The 19,755-nt window shown below is 38.5% G+C and overlaps 1 protein-coding gene across 1 annotated transcript in view; it reads right to left on the bottom strand.

Annotated features, from left to right (window-relative positions):
• Positions 1-2,665: 2,665 nt before the first annotated feature.
• Positions 2,666-19,755, bottom strand: part of POLR1A (RNA polymerase I subunit A) — a 40,136-nt gene continuing 23,046 nt past the window's right edge. The window contains exons 22-34 of the mRNA XM_042475313.1: positions 19,442-19,607; positions 18,749-18,970; positions 18,331-18,545; positions 15,739-15,906; positions 14,555-14,690; positions 13,739-13,896; positions 12,444-12,579; positions 11,146-11,265; positions 9,260-9,517; positions 6,424-6,624; positions 5,316-5,433; positions 4,135-4,299; positions 2,666-2,831 (exon numbers count right to left, since the gene is read on the bottom strand). Coding sequence (XP_042331247.1) covers positions 2,731-2,831; positions 4,135-4,299; positions 5,316-5,433; positions 6,424-6,624; positions 9,260-9,517; positions 11,146-11,265; positions 12,444-12,579; positions 13,739-13,896; positions 14,555-14,690; positions 15,739-15,906; positions 18,331-18,545; positions 18,749-18,970; positions 19,442-19,607 — 2,164 coding nt within the window. The 3' untranslated portion in view covers positions 2,666-2,730. The remainder of the gene's footprint in view (positions 2,832-4,134; positions 4,300-5,315; positions 5,434-6,423; positions 6,625-9,259; positions 9,518-11,145; positions 11,266-12,443; positions 12,580-13,738; positions 13,897-14,554; positions 14,691-15,738; positions 15,907-18,330; positions 18,546-18,748; positions 18,971-19,441; positions 19,608-19,755) is intronic.

Raw genomic sequence — 19,755 nt, 5'->3', positions numbered from 1 at the left:
TTGTCCATTTTAACACAATTTGGAACAGCAGCAGAGCAGTCTTTCTTCAAAACCAGGAGCAATATTTCTAAAGAGGGAGCAGTTATGGTCTGTGGTATGAAAAATGTGGCAAAGGTACTCCCCGCACTCCATAGTTGCCCATCCTTTTCCTAGAACATCCCTAAACTTCAGAGTTTAAGAATTGCAGCAAAGAGCCAGTTAAGAAGGGCGTTATTGAATCAGGATGCCAAACAGAGCAGCACAAGACAGTGAATGAAAATATACTTCCATGCTTCATTTTCTCAAATACGACAGGGCTGCTGTATTATGCATTTCCCTTTCAACTCTGAGACGGTTTCCAGTTGAAAAGGAATAGTTGCAGACCATGGAACTATTTTCTCCTGGGCACTTCATAGTCAAATCAGGTGAGAATGGATCCCAAGTGCTTTGTGGCTCAGCTACCTGCGTTTCTCAAAAGACTGAAGTCTCTGGGACACAGGAATGGGCCAGAAACCAAAGGAAAAGAAACAGGGAGAGGGATGCAGGCACATACTCTGACTAGCCATTGAAGACTGAGAATTCTGTTTCCAGCCTGAGTTGGGACAGTAGCATTGAAAAGAAGCTTTGGGCAAAAGGCTAGTGCAACAAGAACCTGTGGTTAGAGCATCATCTTTAATCTGGACTAGTGTTGATAGAAAACAATAGAGAAATCCAACACAGTAGGAAAAGTGGGACTGGAGTAAGACAAGGAAGAAACTCGAGTGCAACTGGAGAGCAGTCTGCTTTCATACACATTCTCTCCTAGTCATTGTGAATGACATGGCCCACACTTATGGATGCCTCCTGAGCACCACATAGATAAACTGCAAATTTCACTCAAACTGAGTGGAAAATTCATGTGCCCAAGAATGTCAGCTTCTTAAAGAAGGCAGTTTCAGGCTCTTTAGGCTTAGAGTATATGCTTCAAAGTGTTTGCCACGTCTAGTAAATTTCTGTACAGCGGGCCCTTGATATCTACTGGGGTTTGGTTCCAGGACCCCCTGTGGATCCCAAAATCCATGGACACTCATCCTATCCAATACAGTGGCAAAGTAGAATGGTGTCACTTATATAAAATGGCACAATCAAGGTTTTCTCTTTGGAATTTGTGGATACAGAGGGCCGACTGTGTGACGTTTCAGTATTCACTCCACTGCTGCCACCCCGACTAGGGCCTGTTACAGACTGCCAAAATAAAGCTGCTTCGGGTCTCTTTGGAGGTATGCTATTTAAATGATGCATGGGTCCTAGGAGTCCGGAGGTTGCGCCAAAGCCACACTCCATTCCTAAGCACTGGAGTGCAGCTTTGGTGCAGCTTCTGGATTCTTAGGATGCATGCATCATTTAAACAGCATACCTCCAAAGAGACCCCAAGCAGCTTTATTTTGGCAGTCTGTAACAGGCCTAGAAGAAACAACCTATGTAAAATAATAAAAACTGTAATTATACACAATAATGTAAATGTGCATAATTTGTGCAGGCTGCAAAAGCCAGCTTCTCTTGTTCCTGAATTTGTGTTAACCAAATGCTTGGCATTTGTGGGGTGCAAATTTTAGTTTTCTGTGGTGTTAACTCTTTTAAAGGGAAACAAAAATATGGAGGAATGAAAGTCAAGCCTGTCAGAGTCTAGCTTTCACTAGCAGTACAGCAGAAGTGTGGGTCAGACTATATTTTAATGTGCTTTCCTAAAAATAAAGGCTAACTCAAAGAAACAACAAACATGTAGTTTGTGGGTTAAAAACAAACAATAAGAGTTTTAATACATATTTACATAAAATAAGTAAAACCTAATCTAACTGGAAACGGTTTGGGTAAAGAGAGATGAATCTCACCATCTTTTAGACAGCAGGAAGAAATCACAACAACTGACTGCTTGAAGCAGTTTAGAATCTTCAGAGAGAGCTGTTAAACTGCCTCCAAGAATAATTGACCAATGTCACATGATAATTAGAAAGGGAAAGAGATAGGGCATCCCTGTCTAACTAAGAAGTGACAGGAGAATGCAAACATAAATTTTCCAACTTCTACATTTACAAGAATGTACATTTGCATAATTTGTGCAGGCTGCAAAGGTCAGCTTCTCTTGTTCCTGAATTTGCATTAACTTAATGCTTGGCATTAAAGAACAAAAACCAAGGCTGGCACTAGCACTGAAGGCCAGGTATCACTTTAAAATGATGTTGTATTCTGAGCACAAAAATGAAACCCGCATCAAGTTGGTACATGTAAAAAGTAGTGCATTTTAGAATTGTAAGACATGAGGTTGTGATTTTTTTTTCAGGTATTATGCCACTGTTTTAATGTAATATAAGGCAAAGTAATAAAAAACGGACCTCAAAATGGTCAAGATACCTATGATCCCACTGTAAAGTTTTTATGAACCAGCAACTGTATTTAGGATTTTCTCAGAGATTTCTGTGTATACCTTCCTGGAATATTTGAGTACTTTTGTGCCAACTATCCAGGCAAACAGCTTAAAACTAAACTGTATCAACTATAGCTATGTCATTCAGGAAATCCACTGGTCAAAATATAAGCAACAGTAACAAGACATTTATTATTAAATTAAATCCCTGAAAACCTGAAGGCACAATTATATTTGAAAAAAACCCATAAGCTATTTACATTCAAAGATTTAAAAACAAACTAAACCAAAATAGCAGCATCTTTATTTCTTACAATAAATCAACTTTAAAAGTCTCAGAAACAAAATTATTTAAGGGGTTGTTTAAGATCAAACAAGCCGGTTCCTCCCTTGACAACTCTTCCTACAACCAAGCAAGCAGATGGAGATTGCAGTTTGTCATGTGAGCCTAAAACAAAAAAATAAAACAAGTTTATTCATATTTTAGGACATACAAAGGATACCTCACACCTATAAATACCTGTCATTTAGAGCAAGGATAGGCAACCTATAACCCTCCAGATAGTGCTGACTACAACTCCCAATGTTTTGGATGACTGGAAAGCCCCTCCTCTTTTGGCTATAGGAAAAAGGGCCTGAAAGTCCTCTATGATTCAAGGTATGTGACACAGCCACTACTATTTGTTTCTAAGCACTACTCAATCCTTAAAGACAGCCAGTCAATTTATTTAACTGTCATTATCATGGCACTGCGCTCATTCAAAGTTTTAGTATTAGAAGGTTCTCGTTCTCATCCAAGATTTGCCCCTCTGCCCTTTTCACTTTTTCATTTGTGATAGACTTGTGACAGGGTTAAGAAATTCTGCAAACAAATTCAACTTAAAATCAATAACATGTTAGAAATTAATTTGGAATTCAGACCAGAAATATTGTTACTTAGTCTTCTGGACAATATAACTGAGAAAAAAAATATGGCAAGGTAATTTTCTACATGTTAACTGCTGCAAGATTATTGCTATGTCCAACATTAGAAACTAGACAAGAGTCCACACATTGGTAAGTGATTAAACAAGACGTATGACATGACTGAAATGGATCTATTATCCAAGAATCTAAATTTTAAATCTAATCAGTTATTGTTAAAGGAGTGGGAAAGTTATTGCATATTTGACCAAAATGGGGCAATATAGCAACAATGGCAACAGAATTAGATCAGAGGTAGGATAATAACTGTTTCTACAGATTCATGGCACGGATGTTAAAATTATTGATTCAGGTTAATTTCCTTTTTCACATGTTGGTTGGTCACAGTCAACTCTCATTAAACATATTAGAGAAGGAAGAGAAGAGTAAATCATAGTTGTATGTGATATTAAAGGGATATAAAGAAAGGTAGAGTAAACAGAAATAGATGGTTTAAATAAGATAGACGTAGTAATAAAGCAAAACAAAATGGTGATGGGATAGCCTCAGGAAGTAATGAGTATGGCTATACGATGGAATGTAAATATGAATAGATGGAATCAATGTATGTGTGTTTTTAATTTAAAAATTGAAATAAACAGATTTGGGGAGGGGGGAAACATCTATCAGTGGAGTATGGAATCAGAAAAGATTTAGCCTCTGTTGATCTGGAATGTTGATAGTTAAAGGCTTAACCTGCTATGTGTAGCACACATTCCAACATAAGGTTTGTATAGCAATTCAATACAATACGCAATAAAAACAAAGTGATATTGTGATATAGTTACCCAACATGGTTGCTTCCTTTAGAAACTTGTAGCTTGTCTCAAATGTCATTTGCTGCAATGGGGATGAACTGGACTGTATCCCATACCGATTCAGTGGTTTGTAAATACCTTCAAAGCACATGTAGTCAGCCACCAGAGAGAGGTGCCGAGGATCTACCACAATTCCTATTAACAGAAAGAAGGAATATAGAGTGCTAAAAGAAAGCCGTAATGAGATGGAAGAGGACAAAAATCTTCATTCAAATCTTACTGATAAAATTTGAAATCCTAAGGTTACTGTGTCATAGACTGGGGAAAACAAGGGGTTAATACCCATCTTTATGGACCTTCTTTAAGTGGCTACTTTATGAACACAAAATTCCAGTAACAAACGTGGATGGAGACTACAATTTCCTGGGATCAAGGGTCTGCACTGGCTCCTCTCAAATCCTGTGGTTGCCACCTCATCCTACCACTGAAGTTTCTGCTGGGAAAGAATATGCCCAAGGAACACACATCTTGATTTCCAAAATTAATCTCCTGACTGCTGGACCTTTTTCTCAGTAGCTGAGATTTTGGCAGTGGGACACACTTTGGCAACAGCAAACTGGGATTTAGAGGTAGGGCATGTAACCCACAGGCAATGGATTGCTCACTTCTATTCTACTCTGAACATTTGGTAGGCGCAACATTCTAAGCATTTGGGGTGGGGAAGTGATTGAGATATTTCTTGATCCTCTGTTTTATATTACAGAGTCTATACTATACGGCATTTCTCTCTGGCATATGTTCCCTATCTTATTTGGGACTGAAGAGGCAGAACGAAGACCTGACTCTCGGTCTGGACAAATGCTACTAAAATATGAAAAGCAATCTTAATATGAAGTGTATGGCTTCTTATATTTTAAAAGGCCAATACAAGGCCTTTATTAATAAACAGTGCAATGTAGTTTTTAAAAAATTATTTTCTTGCTTGGCTGCAATTTATTACGACACTAGAGTGAATGCAGCTGAAAGGGATAATTGTATGGGGATGAGAATGTGATGCCTCTAACTATTAATCCTATATCTCTTTGTATAACATTCTTTGTATAACAAAACAAAACAAGAAGTTTGATAAGAAGCAAATGTAAGTTTCTCCCAGCAGGTTGTGATTTACATTTTGGATTAGATTCAACTAATGTGATCTAGAACTGTCTTACCATATGCACCAAAAACATCTTTAATCTCCTTCTCAAGGGCTCTCAAGGCAGCTTCAATGCCATAGGTACTGGCCATTGCATGGATGTCATTGCAATAAAGCCTGTTCACATTTAAAATCTAAAGAAAATGGATGCAGAAGATCACAGTTAAGCAAACTTACACACCATCCTTTTTGATTATTTTTGTGAAATGATAAAGAACGATAAACAGAACATTAGCAAAAAATATTGTGTATGTAATCTGTCTTCAAGCAAAAAAGTCTAGCAAGGTAAACAAACTATAGGAATTTCTCTCTAACCGAATCCAAAAGACCTTCAGATCCAAACTAAATACTTTACAAACAATATAGATGCTTCCAACAGAAACCTTGATTCAATTATCCAGAGCAGGGTGGAAACAGCAGCATGGGAGGTAGGCTATCTACATGGCTTATATCATGACTACCTCACTTCCGAAAATTATCATTTTCATATTCCAGTTTTAGAGACATTTGCAAGCTGTCAGCTTCAATTTATCCTTTTCTTTAAGATAACATCAACTGTGTACAGCATCAGCTGCATACAGCTCTGAGAAAAAGGAAAGCTAGCAAATACAGGAAAGGTTTTAAACACATTTTCCAATATCGTGAGTTACTGTCTCTGCTGCACTGAAATTCTCTTTCTGATTCCTTGTGCTATGCCCTGACAGGAAGTTCTAGAAAGATCAGACAATGAGAATGAAAGCTCATTTCTAAGAGCTTCTATCCAAAGACAAAAGATGTTTCTCCATTCTGTTCTGTTGCTGAACATGCTTACAACTCATCTTTGAGCATACAGAGGTCAAACAGAGGCTGTTTTGGTTTAGCTATGAAATTTGATCCAGAAATTTGATCACTTCGAAGTCAATGGTGACACTGATTTCTCGGAGGAAATCTACAATGTCTGCTTTTCAGTGAAGCCTTTTCTTCACTGAAAAGCAGACATTGTAGATTTCCTCAGAGAAATCAGTGTCATCATTGACTTCGAAGTGATCAAATTTCTGGATAAGCTAAATCAAATACAGTACCAGGAAACCACTGCTTTTTCTTTTTCTCACATTATGGGAAACACAGAATGTATAGTTACATACATCAGCATAGCGGAAAAGCTCAGGGAGATTTATTCCTTCAGTCTGTAAAGTGAGCTCCACCTCTCCATTTTTATTGCTGGATTCATTTAAGAGGCACCGAGTAATCCCCTTTGTCTCATGAATAACAACGCCATTTGCTAGAGATGTCAGAAGTGAGGGAAAGTCAAAATACTCATTTATCAGAGGAAGCTTCAGTGAAATCTAGATGCAAACATAACAGAAAATTGCACCATTAAAAAAAAAGCCTTCGGCTGATTGAGAAAACCAAGCACATCTAAGAACACAAAAACCAATCAAGTTCTTATTTTGTTGTTGTGGGCTTTCAAGATATTTCTAATTTAAGATGAGATCCTATCAAGGGATTTACTGGGGCTGAGAGTTTGTGACTTGTCCAAAGTCACCCAGTGGGTTTCCATGGTCAAGTGGAGAATCAAACCCTGATTTCCAGAGTTGTAGTCCAACACTCAAACCACTGGACCATGTTGGCTCTCCCCTTCTCAACAGAAGGATTTAAAAACCTAATGACCTAGGCAAATAGCGAGCAATGTTTTTTGTTCCCAAGTCCTCAGGCTCCTATTCTTTGGGTTCATGTTGTTCATAGCATCTCAAGATGCTACTAAATTTTTGCACCATAGCAAACTAGGCAGTCCCCACTTAAAATGGCCTTCACAACCAGCTGTGGAGATATTATCATATAAAGTAAGTAGAGCTATAAGCTGGTAGCATGTGTGGCTTCAGGAAATACCTTTGCCAAAGCTTCCCAAGTGATTTTGATGCCTGGGACAAAATAATCCAAAAATGATCACTTTTTCTTGCACTATTTAGCATAGGACACAATCTCAAACATTCATTTCATTCTGATTCAATTCAATTCACAAGATTTGCACAGGACAACTTTTTGGTAGACTATCCTTTCTCTGCCAGAGGCGTTCATTAGAGTAAAAATTCAGCTGCCCAAAATTTGCTCTCTTTGGTGAACACCACTCCTCATAGTAAAGCTGTCTCTGATCCCAGCAGGTGGCTGAACAGCAAGATTCACACCTGCACCAGCAGAAAGTAATGTATCTAAAAATAATTAAATAACACTTTGGCTTTGGGTATAAATAACACTGTTAATGTACAGATGAAATCCTTTGTTCCAGTTAGCTCAATTACAGTTTTAATACCAAACCTAATAAGATCTGATATTTTTGTGCAAGGTATTGCTCACTAGATCCGGAAAATAAAATGCTATTAAGCAGAATCTTGATTTTGAAAAACAGAGTCATACAAGGTGTGCCATCTCTAAGGACTGACATATGGATTAAAAGCACTCCAACATACTGTCACTAATATGTTAAACCTCAATAGAAAAAGATTACACTTTGAGTCTCTCTTATCCAAAATGCTTGGAACCAAAGTGTTTTACATTTTGGAATACCTGTATTTGCTTATGCATACATAACCTTGGAGATGGTACCCAAATCTAAACACAAAATTTGTCCATAGAACCACAGAATCATAGAGTTGGAATAGGCCACAAGGGTCATCCAGTCCAACTCCCGCCATGCAGGAACTCACAATCAAAGCACCCCCAACAGAAGGCCATCCAGCCTCTGTTTAAAAACTTCCAAGGAAGGAGATTCCACGATTCTCTGAGGTTGTGTGTTACATTGTCAAACAGCTCTTACTGTCAAAAAGTTCTTCCTAATGTTGAGATGGAATCTCTTTTCCTGTAGCTTCCATTCATTGTTCTGTGTCCTATTCTCTGGAGCAACGGAAAACAGGCTTGCCCCATCCTCAACATGACATCCCTTCAAAAGTTTAAATAGGACTATCATATCATTTCTTAACCTTCTCTTCTCAAGGCTAAACATACCCAGCTCCCTAAGTCTCTCCTCATAAGGCAAGATTTCTAGACCCTTAACCATTTTGGTTGCCCTCCTTTGGACACGCATGTTTCATGTACACCTTATATGTCTATACTGAAGGTAGTTTATGCAATATTTTTAATACAGTAATTCTGAGAATGAAAGAAAGTTTGTGCAGACTGAACCATTAGAAAGCAAAGCTGTTACTATCTCATAAACCTATGAAAAAGGTTTTGGGTTTTGGAATATTTCAGATTTTGGAATTCTGGATAAGGGAGACTCACTCCTTATCGTCTCAGTGCTAGCACTCACACTGTAGACTTCCCTCTCCTGATCTGTTCTTGTGGCCATGTTCTTTCATTCACTTTTAAGAGCAAGCAAACTACATCTTGTTCTCTCATACCTTTAGCAGCCTTTAATGTCTGAGAAGCAGGATGTGCATTCTAAACATATCTATTGAGAAGTATGCCTCACTGATTTCAGTCAGACTTGCTTCTAGGTAAATGTGTATAAGATTATAAACCAAATTCTATTCGCTGCTCCCTAGTACTTTATTTTATCCTTCTTTTTCTGGTTGTTTTTTACTGTTTTATCTGCTACACATATAATTTAATTGCTATTTAAAAAATAAAAAGCAGTATTTATTTATCTATAGATCTCAAGGCAGTTTATATAGTTTTCCTCCCATTTTACCATTGCAACCAGTTTATAAGGCAGGTTAGGCTGAAATAACCACCACCAACTCAAGGATATCCAGGGAGCAACAGGGCTGTATGGGGACCTGATGTCAAGAATACATGATCCTGTGCAATACACCCAAATACTGCACCACACTGACTCTTGCATTTCATCATTTTATTAGCATTATCGTATGCCACCTTGATGTCTTGGCAATAAAAGGTTAAAATAGTCGGTAGCAAACTTTTTTGTTGTGCTAGCCTGAACACATCTGTATATACATTTGCCTCCCATTTCCAAAAGCTTACCTCACACCACAGTTCATTATCAATGTCATATGCATAGCTCTCTGCAGCATCATGTTTCTCCAAAACAGCATTAATTCTTTGTTGTGGCAAGTTATTTACATCCATTTGTTTATTGTGAGCCCTTTGGCTAGAGGAAGGAGCATACGTCTCATCTTGACTTTCATTTGTCTCTGGATTCCTTCCATTCACTTCATTCTCTTCTTCTTCCAGAATGTCATCGTCCTCTATTTCATTATCTTCATCACTCTCATAATCAACCTGTGGCAGAAATCCTCAAATCATATGTACTAATGCAAAAAGCACACAGGGAAATTTTTGTACTTACAAATCCATTCATTATTTTATTGCTAGCTTCCATGGTATGGTTTTATATACTTAATCTCTCCCTCTGCCCTAGTATTGATGTAACAATAGATACAGGACATCATCATGGCAACGTCACTAAGAGTAACAAATTAGGTCTAATTAAAAATGAGAGCATTGCTTAGGGGGCAGAATACATTTAGAGACCATCCCACACCTTCCAGAAGCTACTGGGGACACAATTTACAATTGGCCTCAAAAATTATTTTTCAGGGTGTGTGTATGGGGGAATCATAGGACAGTTTATGGGTCCACGGGGATCACGGTTTACCCATTCCTTCTTTGTATCAACAGTATTGTAGATAAATCTCTGACCTGTAAACACCTGGGCTGCATACACCCATTATATCTTGAGTGTGAAACTTTATCTCCATCAAATACAATAAATCATATAACCATTCCAATATGAACCAGTTCCCCGAGAGCCTTTAGGGCTGAAGAGTTGGGTATAAATACCGTAAATGAATGAATGAATGGGGCATATTCTGCTAAGAGGTAGAAACTAACAGACCAAAATGTTCTATGACTGTTCTCTTAATTAGGCTACTCATGCAAGGCTGTCCCTGTTGTCTTCAAATGTGAGTCTGGTGCGGTACACACCACCAATAAGCAGCGTACCAGCGCCGATACTAGGGCCAGGGACCGCGCAGCAACTGCACGGTCCCTAACCCTAGTACGTAGCTGCAGCATTACAATGGCGGTGCCCTGTGCACATGGGCGCCTTCATTGTGACGTAAGCACCATGTGGCATCCGCATGGCACCGTACATTGCTTACATCTGAGTGCACCAATGGCACACTTGCTATGTCACTGCGGCGCCGCAGAAAGAACCTGGAAATGCTGGGTTCCTTTTGCTCCACAGTGATGGCACACTGTTTGGGGCTGCGCTGTCCCTGTGGAGAAAAAAACGTGTGCCGGCAGGCCACCGTTTCTCAGAGGTCTGTTCCAGACCTGTCATAAAATCTCAGCCATATTTAAATCCTTGCCTCAGGCCTGTCTATACCTTGCATAAGAATAACAGCCAAAGAAAGATAACACTTGTTTCTGTGATATGAAGCAACAATGAAGCCTTAGCGGAGCTTGTGAACTGAAAAACAGCACCTTCAAGGCCTTCTTGATCAAAAAGGTTAATAATGTTAGTTTCTGGAACTAATGCACAAAGGCCTAATTTGCCATTCAAAATGGGAATAAAGGCTGATTTATATATCAACTAGACCTTGGAAAGTTACTTTTTTTAGACTACAGCTCCCAGAATCACCCGGACAATGATTTTGGGGGCTGTAGTCCAAAAAAAGTAACCTTTTCAAGTTCTAGCTTCAACCAGGCCACAAGTAGGATTTTCCCTACAGCCAACAGTAACAAGCATTCCCATGTATATTTTTACCCACATTCTGACTCAAAACTAGACATACATAGGTTCTTTATTGGAATTCCTATGAAGGAAAATATATATTCTTATTGGCTCTTTGTCCTCAAGGTAACAGATGCTTTAATAAGACTCAACCCCAAAAATATGTCATTACCTCCTCTTCCTGGTTAGCTTTTCTTTTTGCATCTGAAGCATCTACGTACTCTTCATCTCTTTCATCATCTGGAACATCTGGAACTCTTCCTTCTTCCTCAGCTTCAGCTTCATTGTTGTCCTAGGCCAAAAGATTGGATTGGGTCTAAGAATCACTGTTTGGATGGGCTATTTTGACCTTTTTATAGGGAGGTCTGAAAGAAGCTCTAGTCAGCTGAAGATCCTCCATGTAACAGAAAACTAAGCTGTTGCTGTGCAAGATTTCCTTAATTTGAGATGGCAGCACTAATGTTCAGAACAGAAATCTGAAATTTCCTCAGCACAAACACTGCATTCCCTTGTGAAAGGCAAACCCTCTGCAAAGAGGAATTAATTTGCACTGGAATTAGGCTTGAAAAATAGTTTTGTCAGTGAAAGACTTACCCTGCAAGCCTGATTGATGCATCTGTGTATATGGAAGACAGGGAGGGATGAAGAAGGAAATGTCATGGCAGTGTATATTAATGTATATGTTAATGCAGGATATATGTGTGGAAGGGAGGCCACAGACACTAATTTCCCACCTGGTTTAAACTAATAGCATAAAATCCAGTTATACCAAAAGCAAAGAATATGTTTTCCACCAATAAATAGAGCAACAAATATTGTTTTTCAGAATCATTCAAGGAAGCTGGAGAGACAGGAAAAAATCAAAGTCTGAAACATAAGCTAAAATCCCTCAGCTACCTTGCTAGCCAGTCAAACAATCCCAGTTACTGACAACAATTCAACTGGTTCTTCTTGACAACTACAAGACTAACCACATTACCGCACTTCACTCTTATAATGCTGCTATCCCACTTTTAGTGCTCTGGCTGCCTCCTGTTGCATCCTGAGGTTTGTAGTTCAGTGAGGCCTAAGAGTTCTCTGGCTGAGAATTCTAAATGCCCCTCCTTAAACTGCAAATCTGTGAATGCAACATGAGACAGCGAGAGCATTTAAAGTGGAATAGTAGCGCTATAAGAGTGTGGTGCGGTAATCTAGCAGGACACAAGCATTTTGCTTAAATTTGGCTTTTAGCCTTGTAGCTAAGTGATAAGAACGGCATGATATATCTTCAGTTCATTAAAATTAATCTGATACAAGATAAAGAGAAAAATATTTTATCATCCATCCACACCTAAATCAGTGCAAGAGTCAAAGAAGGAACGATGAATAAAAATACCTTTTAAAATATTAAATAAAACTACACATATTATTTTTAAATTCAGGCTGTCAAAGAATCACATATTGCTTTAACTAAGTGGACTAGACCTTTACCTGATTTTCCTGGGAGGCATCATTTTCCTCACCATCTTCTACATCCCTCTGAACTGCTCTTCGAGTGCTGACAGTGTTGTAAAGTGGCAACTTTGAACACTTCTTTTTAATGGTTTCCAGCAAGATTTTAAAAAATCTATGTGGGAAGGATTAAAGAAACAGTGCAAAACTCAGTTACTGGATCCTGGACTATGTACAATCATAGCACAGTGTAATCTATGCTAGGTGTGTTCTCTTCTTGGATCTAGTAAATTCATAGGACAAATTTAAAACAGTGTTTTCCTCCCAAGTTGTTTTTATGACAAAATTATTTGTCTCTTCCTCCAGTTCAGAAACCTCCAGTTATTTCTTCCTTAAACGGGGTTATAACCATTAACAATGCTGACATCATATCAATTTTTCTTACCTTAAAAAGCTATAGTTTTGCATCTGAGTAGTCTTGAAATAACCAAGAGGACGTACTCCACAAGATCACTGCCAAAACCCAGAAACACTCAGACTAGTTTCTCCTCCTTTCATGATAAAACAAAAGTGCAATCTAATCTCATTCTCTGTCTATATCACCCGTACAGTTGTGTCAGAAATATGTAATGGATTGCTGCCACATTACATGTTCCATTACTAAATATTAGAGTGATAAAGGAGGAGGAACCTTTTAGGCATCATCAGCATCATATTCATGATCAGCCTCAAGCTAGACAATTTTCAAATCAGCTCATTAACCAGCAGGTTTACAGAACTACCTAGATTTATCAACCTACCTTTTGTGTATTGACAGAATGATTATGCCAGCATAGAATCTGTACTCTATTTATAGAGCTGGGGAGAATACCTTGAAGAACTATTTAAAGTGAATGTATAGGGAATAGTGTAAATTCAAAATGGAGGAAAACAGTTTCTTTCTCATTATCTAGTAAATTCCCCCTTATATTTAAATAGCTGGCAAATGGAAACTACACTCTGGAGGGTTTAAGTATCATAGGACCCATACAAGCAGGCCAAAATAAAGCTTCTTCGGTCACTTTGGAGGTATGCTGTTTAGATGCATGCATCCTAAGAGTCCGGAAGCTGTGCCAAAACCACACTCAGTCCTCATTTAAACAGCATACCTCCAAAGTGACCCGAAGCAGCTTTATTTTGGTCTGTCTGTATGGGGCCATACTTTTACAATTTTGTGATCAAAGATGCAACTGAAACTAATAACGGTGAAAACTATACCAAAATTATTATTTTTTTAAATTTCTGCAGCCTAACAGCAAAATCTAGAGAAGAAAAAGACAGGAGTGGATACTGACTTTGACTCCATAAAATGCAAGATGTCCCTTGGCTTCACATATTTCTCTTCTTTATAGCATTCATATGGCAGAAAATAAAATCTGATGGTATAAACACGGTGCTTGCTTTGCATCTCGTTCATGTGCAGAGACTCTTTGATGTCAACTTTTTCTAACACCTGAAACAGTGAGATGAATAAATATTCAGCTATAATATGGGTACCAACTATGCCCTTACAAATATAAGAATACTTTTTCTCTTTCTGCTCCCAGAACTCTATCCCTTCTCCTCACAGTACACAGCAATACCAGAAAGGAAATATGTACCACTGGTTAAGTAAATAACCTTTCTCTCACATTCAATCTGACTAGATTTCCAAAGGATAGAAAAGGAACATTCCTGTTTCTAATGTGAAGTCGAAGGCTTTCATGGCTGGCATCCATGTTTTTTGTGGGGTTTTTTGGGCTATGTGGCCATGTTCTCATTCCTGTTTCTCATTTTCAGAATTCTCTGGTTTCCAGTGGCTTGTTGCTCAGTTTCAGGAACTTTATAGCAACAGAAAACAAGTTGTGGCCTGCAGCTCACATGCACCTTTCAGGCACCTGTGTGCCCCAACAAAATCCCCTGTAACCCTGGAGTAACCCCCCCCCCCAATTGGTATGGCTCTTCCAGATTGGTTTAAACTGGGCAAATGCATAGGGAGCAGAGGCCAGTTTTCCCGCCTACAGCTGCCCAGAGGTTGCACCAGATGATTTCCGCACACCCAAAGTAATGCAATGGTCATTGCTTTGGCTACATTTCCACCATATAAAGCATTCCTATTAACCAGGACTTACCTCCCCTAAGTACAATCTTGTAAGCTGTTTCTTGAGCCGCTTTGCCCCCTTGTGAGCTTTCTTGGTGTTAAGTACAGGAACACTCATCATTGGCGTTTTGATATTAGCACTGGCTATCATCAAGATCTCCCTCAACCTGTTGAAAATAATTATTACACATTTATCCAGAATGATTAAACACTCTAAGTCATATCAAACAAAGTAATTTTCTTACAAATATCTTATTATTTGTATAGCTAGGAAGACATTCAAAGCTATGTTATATCTTGCCTCTGAAGTTGGCAAGATAAAATTACAAAGGTTTGCCCCAAAATGTGAGATGGTTTCTGTCAATTCTCAGGGTAGCTGAGCAATGAGCAAGAGAAAATGTGGAATGAATAGCAAAAATAAAGGGGAGCGGGGCAGGGAGGGAACACAAGTGCCAACAATGTAGATTCTAGTCAGGTTCAACAGTAGCACCAGAGCCAGGCTTCTGTCCTGCAGATGTGCTTGACTAGTGGCATTCTACAAGGTGGCAGAACCTTCCAAAAGAACTAACATTAATAATGCCTGTTTTCTTCTGAGGCTTTGGTTCTTTTTATCTCAAGACTTCCCCAGAAGACCAATAGACAAGGAGGACTGTAAAGCTTTTCCTTCTAAATAGCAGAGAAGAAATGCATGTTGCGAGAAGAGATGCTGAAGGACAGAACTAGGCAAGTGGTAAGCAGGACGACAGGCTCAGAGAGCAAAGAGCTCTTGTGCAGATTAGAAAAATCAGATTCTAGCATGCAACCAACTCACTTATCATGTAACTGCTGTTTATTCTGAGCAGCATGAAATGTTAATTCAAGATCCTGTAATGCTGAAAGTGAATAGTTACATTCAGAAAATGAAACTTGTGTAGGCTTCTGGAATATTGGCCAGTTAGTAATGCTGTTCAGTATAATACTTCTGTGTGTAAGTACCAATACTGTATTTACACGTTTGTATTAGTGTTTGTTTTTTAAATGATGAGGCTTTGAAGTAAGACAAAGCCTAATTAGTAATTAACTAGTAACAGCATGAGAAAACATGGAGATAGTTCTAATAAAGCACTACTTTCCTGGATAATCCATTTTATGTGACAAAGAAATGCTCATTTTCAAGCAGTGTGTTAAGCACCAAAAACAAACAAACAGAAAGACAGATGCGTAAGATTATTTTACCTTGGAATACCAAGGGTGACATTCATTTCTCCTCTTCCAGCAAAGTGAAATGTGTTCAGAGTCATCTGTGTGGAGGGTTCTCCAATACTTTGACCTGCAAGGAGACCCACAGCTTCTCCTGGGTCACAGAGTGACCGTTGCCATTTTAAATGCAGTAAATCCTTTAATCTGAAGAAAGAAAATAAGGAGTGGGTAGTTTAGATTATAAATTTATACTCTGCCATTTTGTATAAAATGGGTGGGCAAGTGCCTCCCAACAGGCCATAGCACTCCAAAAGCATCCAAAGTCACTTCCATTTTCTATTTCTGAGCACTACTACAGAAGCTATTCCACATTCGGGTGCCTAAAACAAAACCTGTCACACCTTATCCCCCCAAAAGGCATAATATTTTGCAAAGTTGTGATGCACCTTTCACCTGTTCTTTCTTTTATCTTTCTTTCCTTATACTACAGTACTATGCACGTTAACACAAAAGTCTAACTCAATTTGGTAAAATTTATTTTTTCAGTTTCCTCTGAAAGTGAGTGTGTAGTATAGTGGTTTGACCATTGAACTAAGACTCTGGACATCAGGGTTCGATTCCATGATCAGCCATGGAACCCACTTGGTGACCTTGGGCAAATCACACACTCTCAACCTTCTATAAATCGGTAGCAACATGAAGGCACAGAATGACAAATCCTGTACATCCCCTCCCCTGCCTCCTGACTTCTTCGCAATTTAATCAAATGAAACACGCACACAGACACACTCCAGTACATACACAGTCCATGTCCACAAAGGATCTAGATTTGGCTTACCTCATCAAGGACAAGAAGTGTGCTAGTACACACTGCCCAATTGCTTGGATACTAATCTCAATGACCTGGGTCATTTATTTAGAAACTATAAATGAACTTATTTCTCCTTTGGAGCAACATGTACCATCAGATCAACAGCACTGCAATGGGTACTTACATATACTTACACCACTATACATAAACTTACTAATGGCTGACCTGAAACAAGACCTTGCTATAAACCCACATGCCAGCTCTGGCTCCACATTAATCTGGCAACACCATTACATATCCTAATATTACCCACAACATCATGGGTGCATTTACTTTTTCATCTTCCAATGCGATATATTCTCTCCTCTATCAGCAATGCCCCCTCTGCATTCTACTTAAACAGTATAGGTTCCATACATGTGAGTAAATGGACCCAAATCTGACATTAGAAATGGCAACATCCCCAGGTTTAGTCTCACAGGTCATTTGATCACAGGTCACTGACCCTGAAGTGGCTGTTATAGAACAAAGGAATTTCAAAGGGAGACTGGAAAGGTGAGATAGCTGAATTGGGGTATATTCATGAATCCTAGTCTAGTATTATAGGTGTGAACAGTGCTAATGGCTTTATAGTACACTACAAGTATTAAGATACTGGTTTTCAATACAGTTGTGTGTACAGCATCAACATAAATATCTTCCAAGAAAAGGTTTCACTTTCAGCAGAACTTATTGGCCTGAAAGCAAAATATAGGTATACCTCCATTGAAGAAGTAGATATGTAACTGGGCATTACCTCTTTAACAGAAACTTTGGTACCAGAGGTAAAATTTACATGAAAAGAATAAGGATAGATTTTTGCACCACACAAAAGAAGGGCAGGTCAACATGTTTCAGCAGGCTTTCCCCAAAACTAGCAATATGTGCATCAGAAATGAAACGAGGTGAGATAAGGGTTGCATAAGCAAACAAAAACATTTTGAACCCTCTAGAGACAATTTGAGTACTTCTTCCAAAATGCATCCAGGAAAGACTTTTCCCTCACCAGCCTCCACTTTTCTTATGATTTCCATTTTCATGGCCAAACTTATAGATCCATGCTTTTTCAAATTGCTAGGGGTAGCTGATGAAGCAGGCTTATCGCGTCTCCCCCTTTCTCTTTGGGTCACTGCTAAAAAATCCCATTAGACAGAAGGATAGGATGATAAGCAGGGCTGTATGTATAAAACAACGCTTATTTGTCACAGGCTATGTTAATAGTTGAACGTATGGATATTGTTTCAACAATTCAGAGACAATTAACAGCCTAGTGGATCTCTGCATTAACTTACATACCAGAATGTATCTGCTAAACCTGAAGGTATTTGAAGGCATTTATGACTAGTGTTGTAATTGTCTTTTTCTTGCATCTCATTTCACTTCAATCATATCCCAAACAACCATAGAAATGTGTGCATACACCCAAGGCATTCCATCAATGAATCTGAGGAAGTGGATGTAATCCAGAAAAACGCATAATATAATAAAAGCTGGTCTTAAAAGAGTCTCAAGATTCCTGCTTCCCTTCCTCCCTTCTTTTTACAACTGGAGACTTCGAATCTGTTCAAATCAACCACGGATTCTGTTGAGATGTTGTAACATGTTTTTCTCTAGTCAATGAACACAGATCACTTTGTAAACTGCTTAGTATATCTGTAAGCAGTATAGAAATGTACTTGCTATTGCTATCCAAGGTGTCATTGAATAAGTGTCAAAATGCATGGCAATCTGGGCCCCAACCAAGAAAAATGTGCTTATACAGAACTAAAAATTTCCACCTCTGAGAAGAAAGATCAGATTTGTTGTAGCTAAGTTCATTCTGAGTGTCCCACTCTCCAATGAAATTCTCTACTCCATTTTCAAATGTTTCTGATACTGATCCAAAATGAATGTCTGGTCGCCAGATGGAAAGGCTAGGATCTGGACATTTTGCTGCCTTCTTCTGATACTTCCTCCGACTCTTCTCATTCTGTTCATACCACATTTTCAGCAACTGAAATTGACAACAGAATTCAAAAGTGCTAAATAAGGTGCTTCTTCCCTGCTCCCCACTAACATTATATAAGATATCTTACACTTAAATTATACTGAAAATGCAGTTTGGTGCAAATAATTTTCCTTAAAATTACAGAACAGCATAATCTGTAGTAAAGTTTGCATTAGTAAATCATAGTTATCAGTTGTTTTTGGAATAACCTGTAGAGTTGTGGGATCTCGACCATTTACAAGTTCTCCTGTAGGGATCTGTGCTCTTATACCAGCCAACTTTTTCTGACAGAATTGCAAAAAGCCTCCTTTTCTTCTCAATGGCAGCTGGTTTTTGGCTTGCCATTTCTTGATGGCTCTGAACTGTACATTTGCTTGCTCAGGGTCCATTTTTGGCAGAATTTCATCAAGATGCTCAGATTTCTCTATCGCCTATGAAAAATACACAAAATTGACCATTTGAGGTTTATGATAATTTGTTTTCTATCTTTCTAACTTTTGACAAACATGTCTAACTTTGCAGAGGACTACAAGAACTTATCGGTGCCAAAGATCAACAAGAATTGGTCTTTAGCAAGTGACACTTGCTTCTTTTCAAAGGAGACATATTCACTAGGGATGAAGTACAAAGAGCAACTGTCATATCATTGGTTCTCAAACACCTGTTTTATGCATCCCGGATAATGGCCTTGTAGACACTTAAAGCTATGTGGGCAAAATTAAAGACCGACAGAAGAGGCTGATGGAAAAAGAATGAAGCCCATTGCATTGTGCATTTTTGTGCATTTTATTTTAACCAATATTTTATCATTTTGTTATGGAATATTTTATTGATCAAAAAGTATTCTTCTGGTAGAAGATATAATTCATAGTCCTCTTAAATTAATGGGGAGAAAATCCTACCTTGTGGTTATCTGCAATGAAAGGAAACTGCTTGGACTGCAAGAACTGTGTTTTGGGGATATCTAACCCATCTTCTCCATAGAGAAACTGAATTATACTCCCATCACTGTCTCGCACAGTCAGGTCATAATTTACTATCAGGCCTTCCAAATGTTTTATGATACACCTGTGGAAAGATTAGCACATGTTAGGGAAGGCCAACATGGGATATAGGGAATGCAATCTTGTTCAGATAAATGTTTAAAAAAACCTACAAGTCAACATCTTAAAAAGTGTGATCAAGAAAACTTTAGAAATGAGGCAGTAACACTGGT

The sequence above is a fragment of the Sceloporus undulatus genome, chromosome 6 (genome assembly GCF_019175285.1).
Source record: "Sceloporus undulatus isolate JIND9_A2432 ecotype Alabama chromosome 6, SceUnd_v1.1, whole genome shotgun sequence".
Lineage (NCBI taxonomy): Eukaryota > Metazoa > Chordata > Lepidosauria > Squamata > Phrynosomatidae > Sceloporus > Sceloporus undulatus.
Note: the sequence above shows the minus strand (reverse complement) of the source record. Positions and strands in the feature narration are given on the sequence as shown.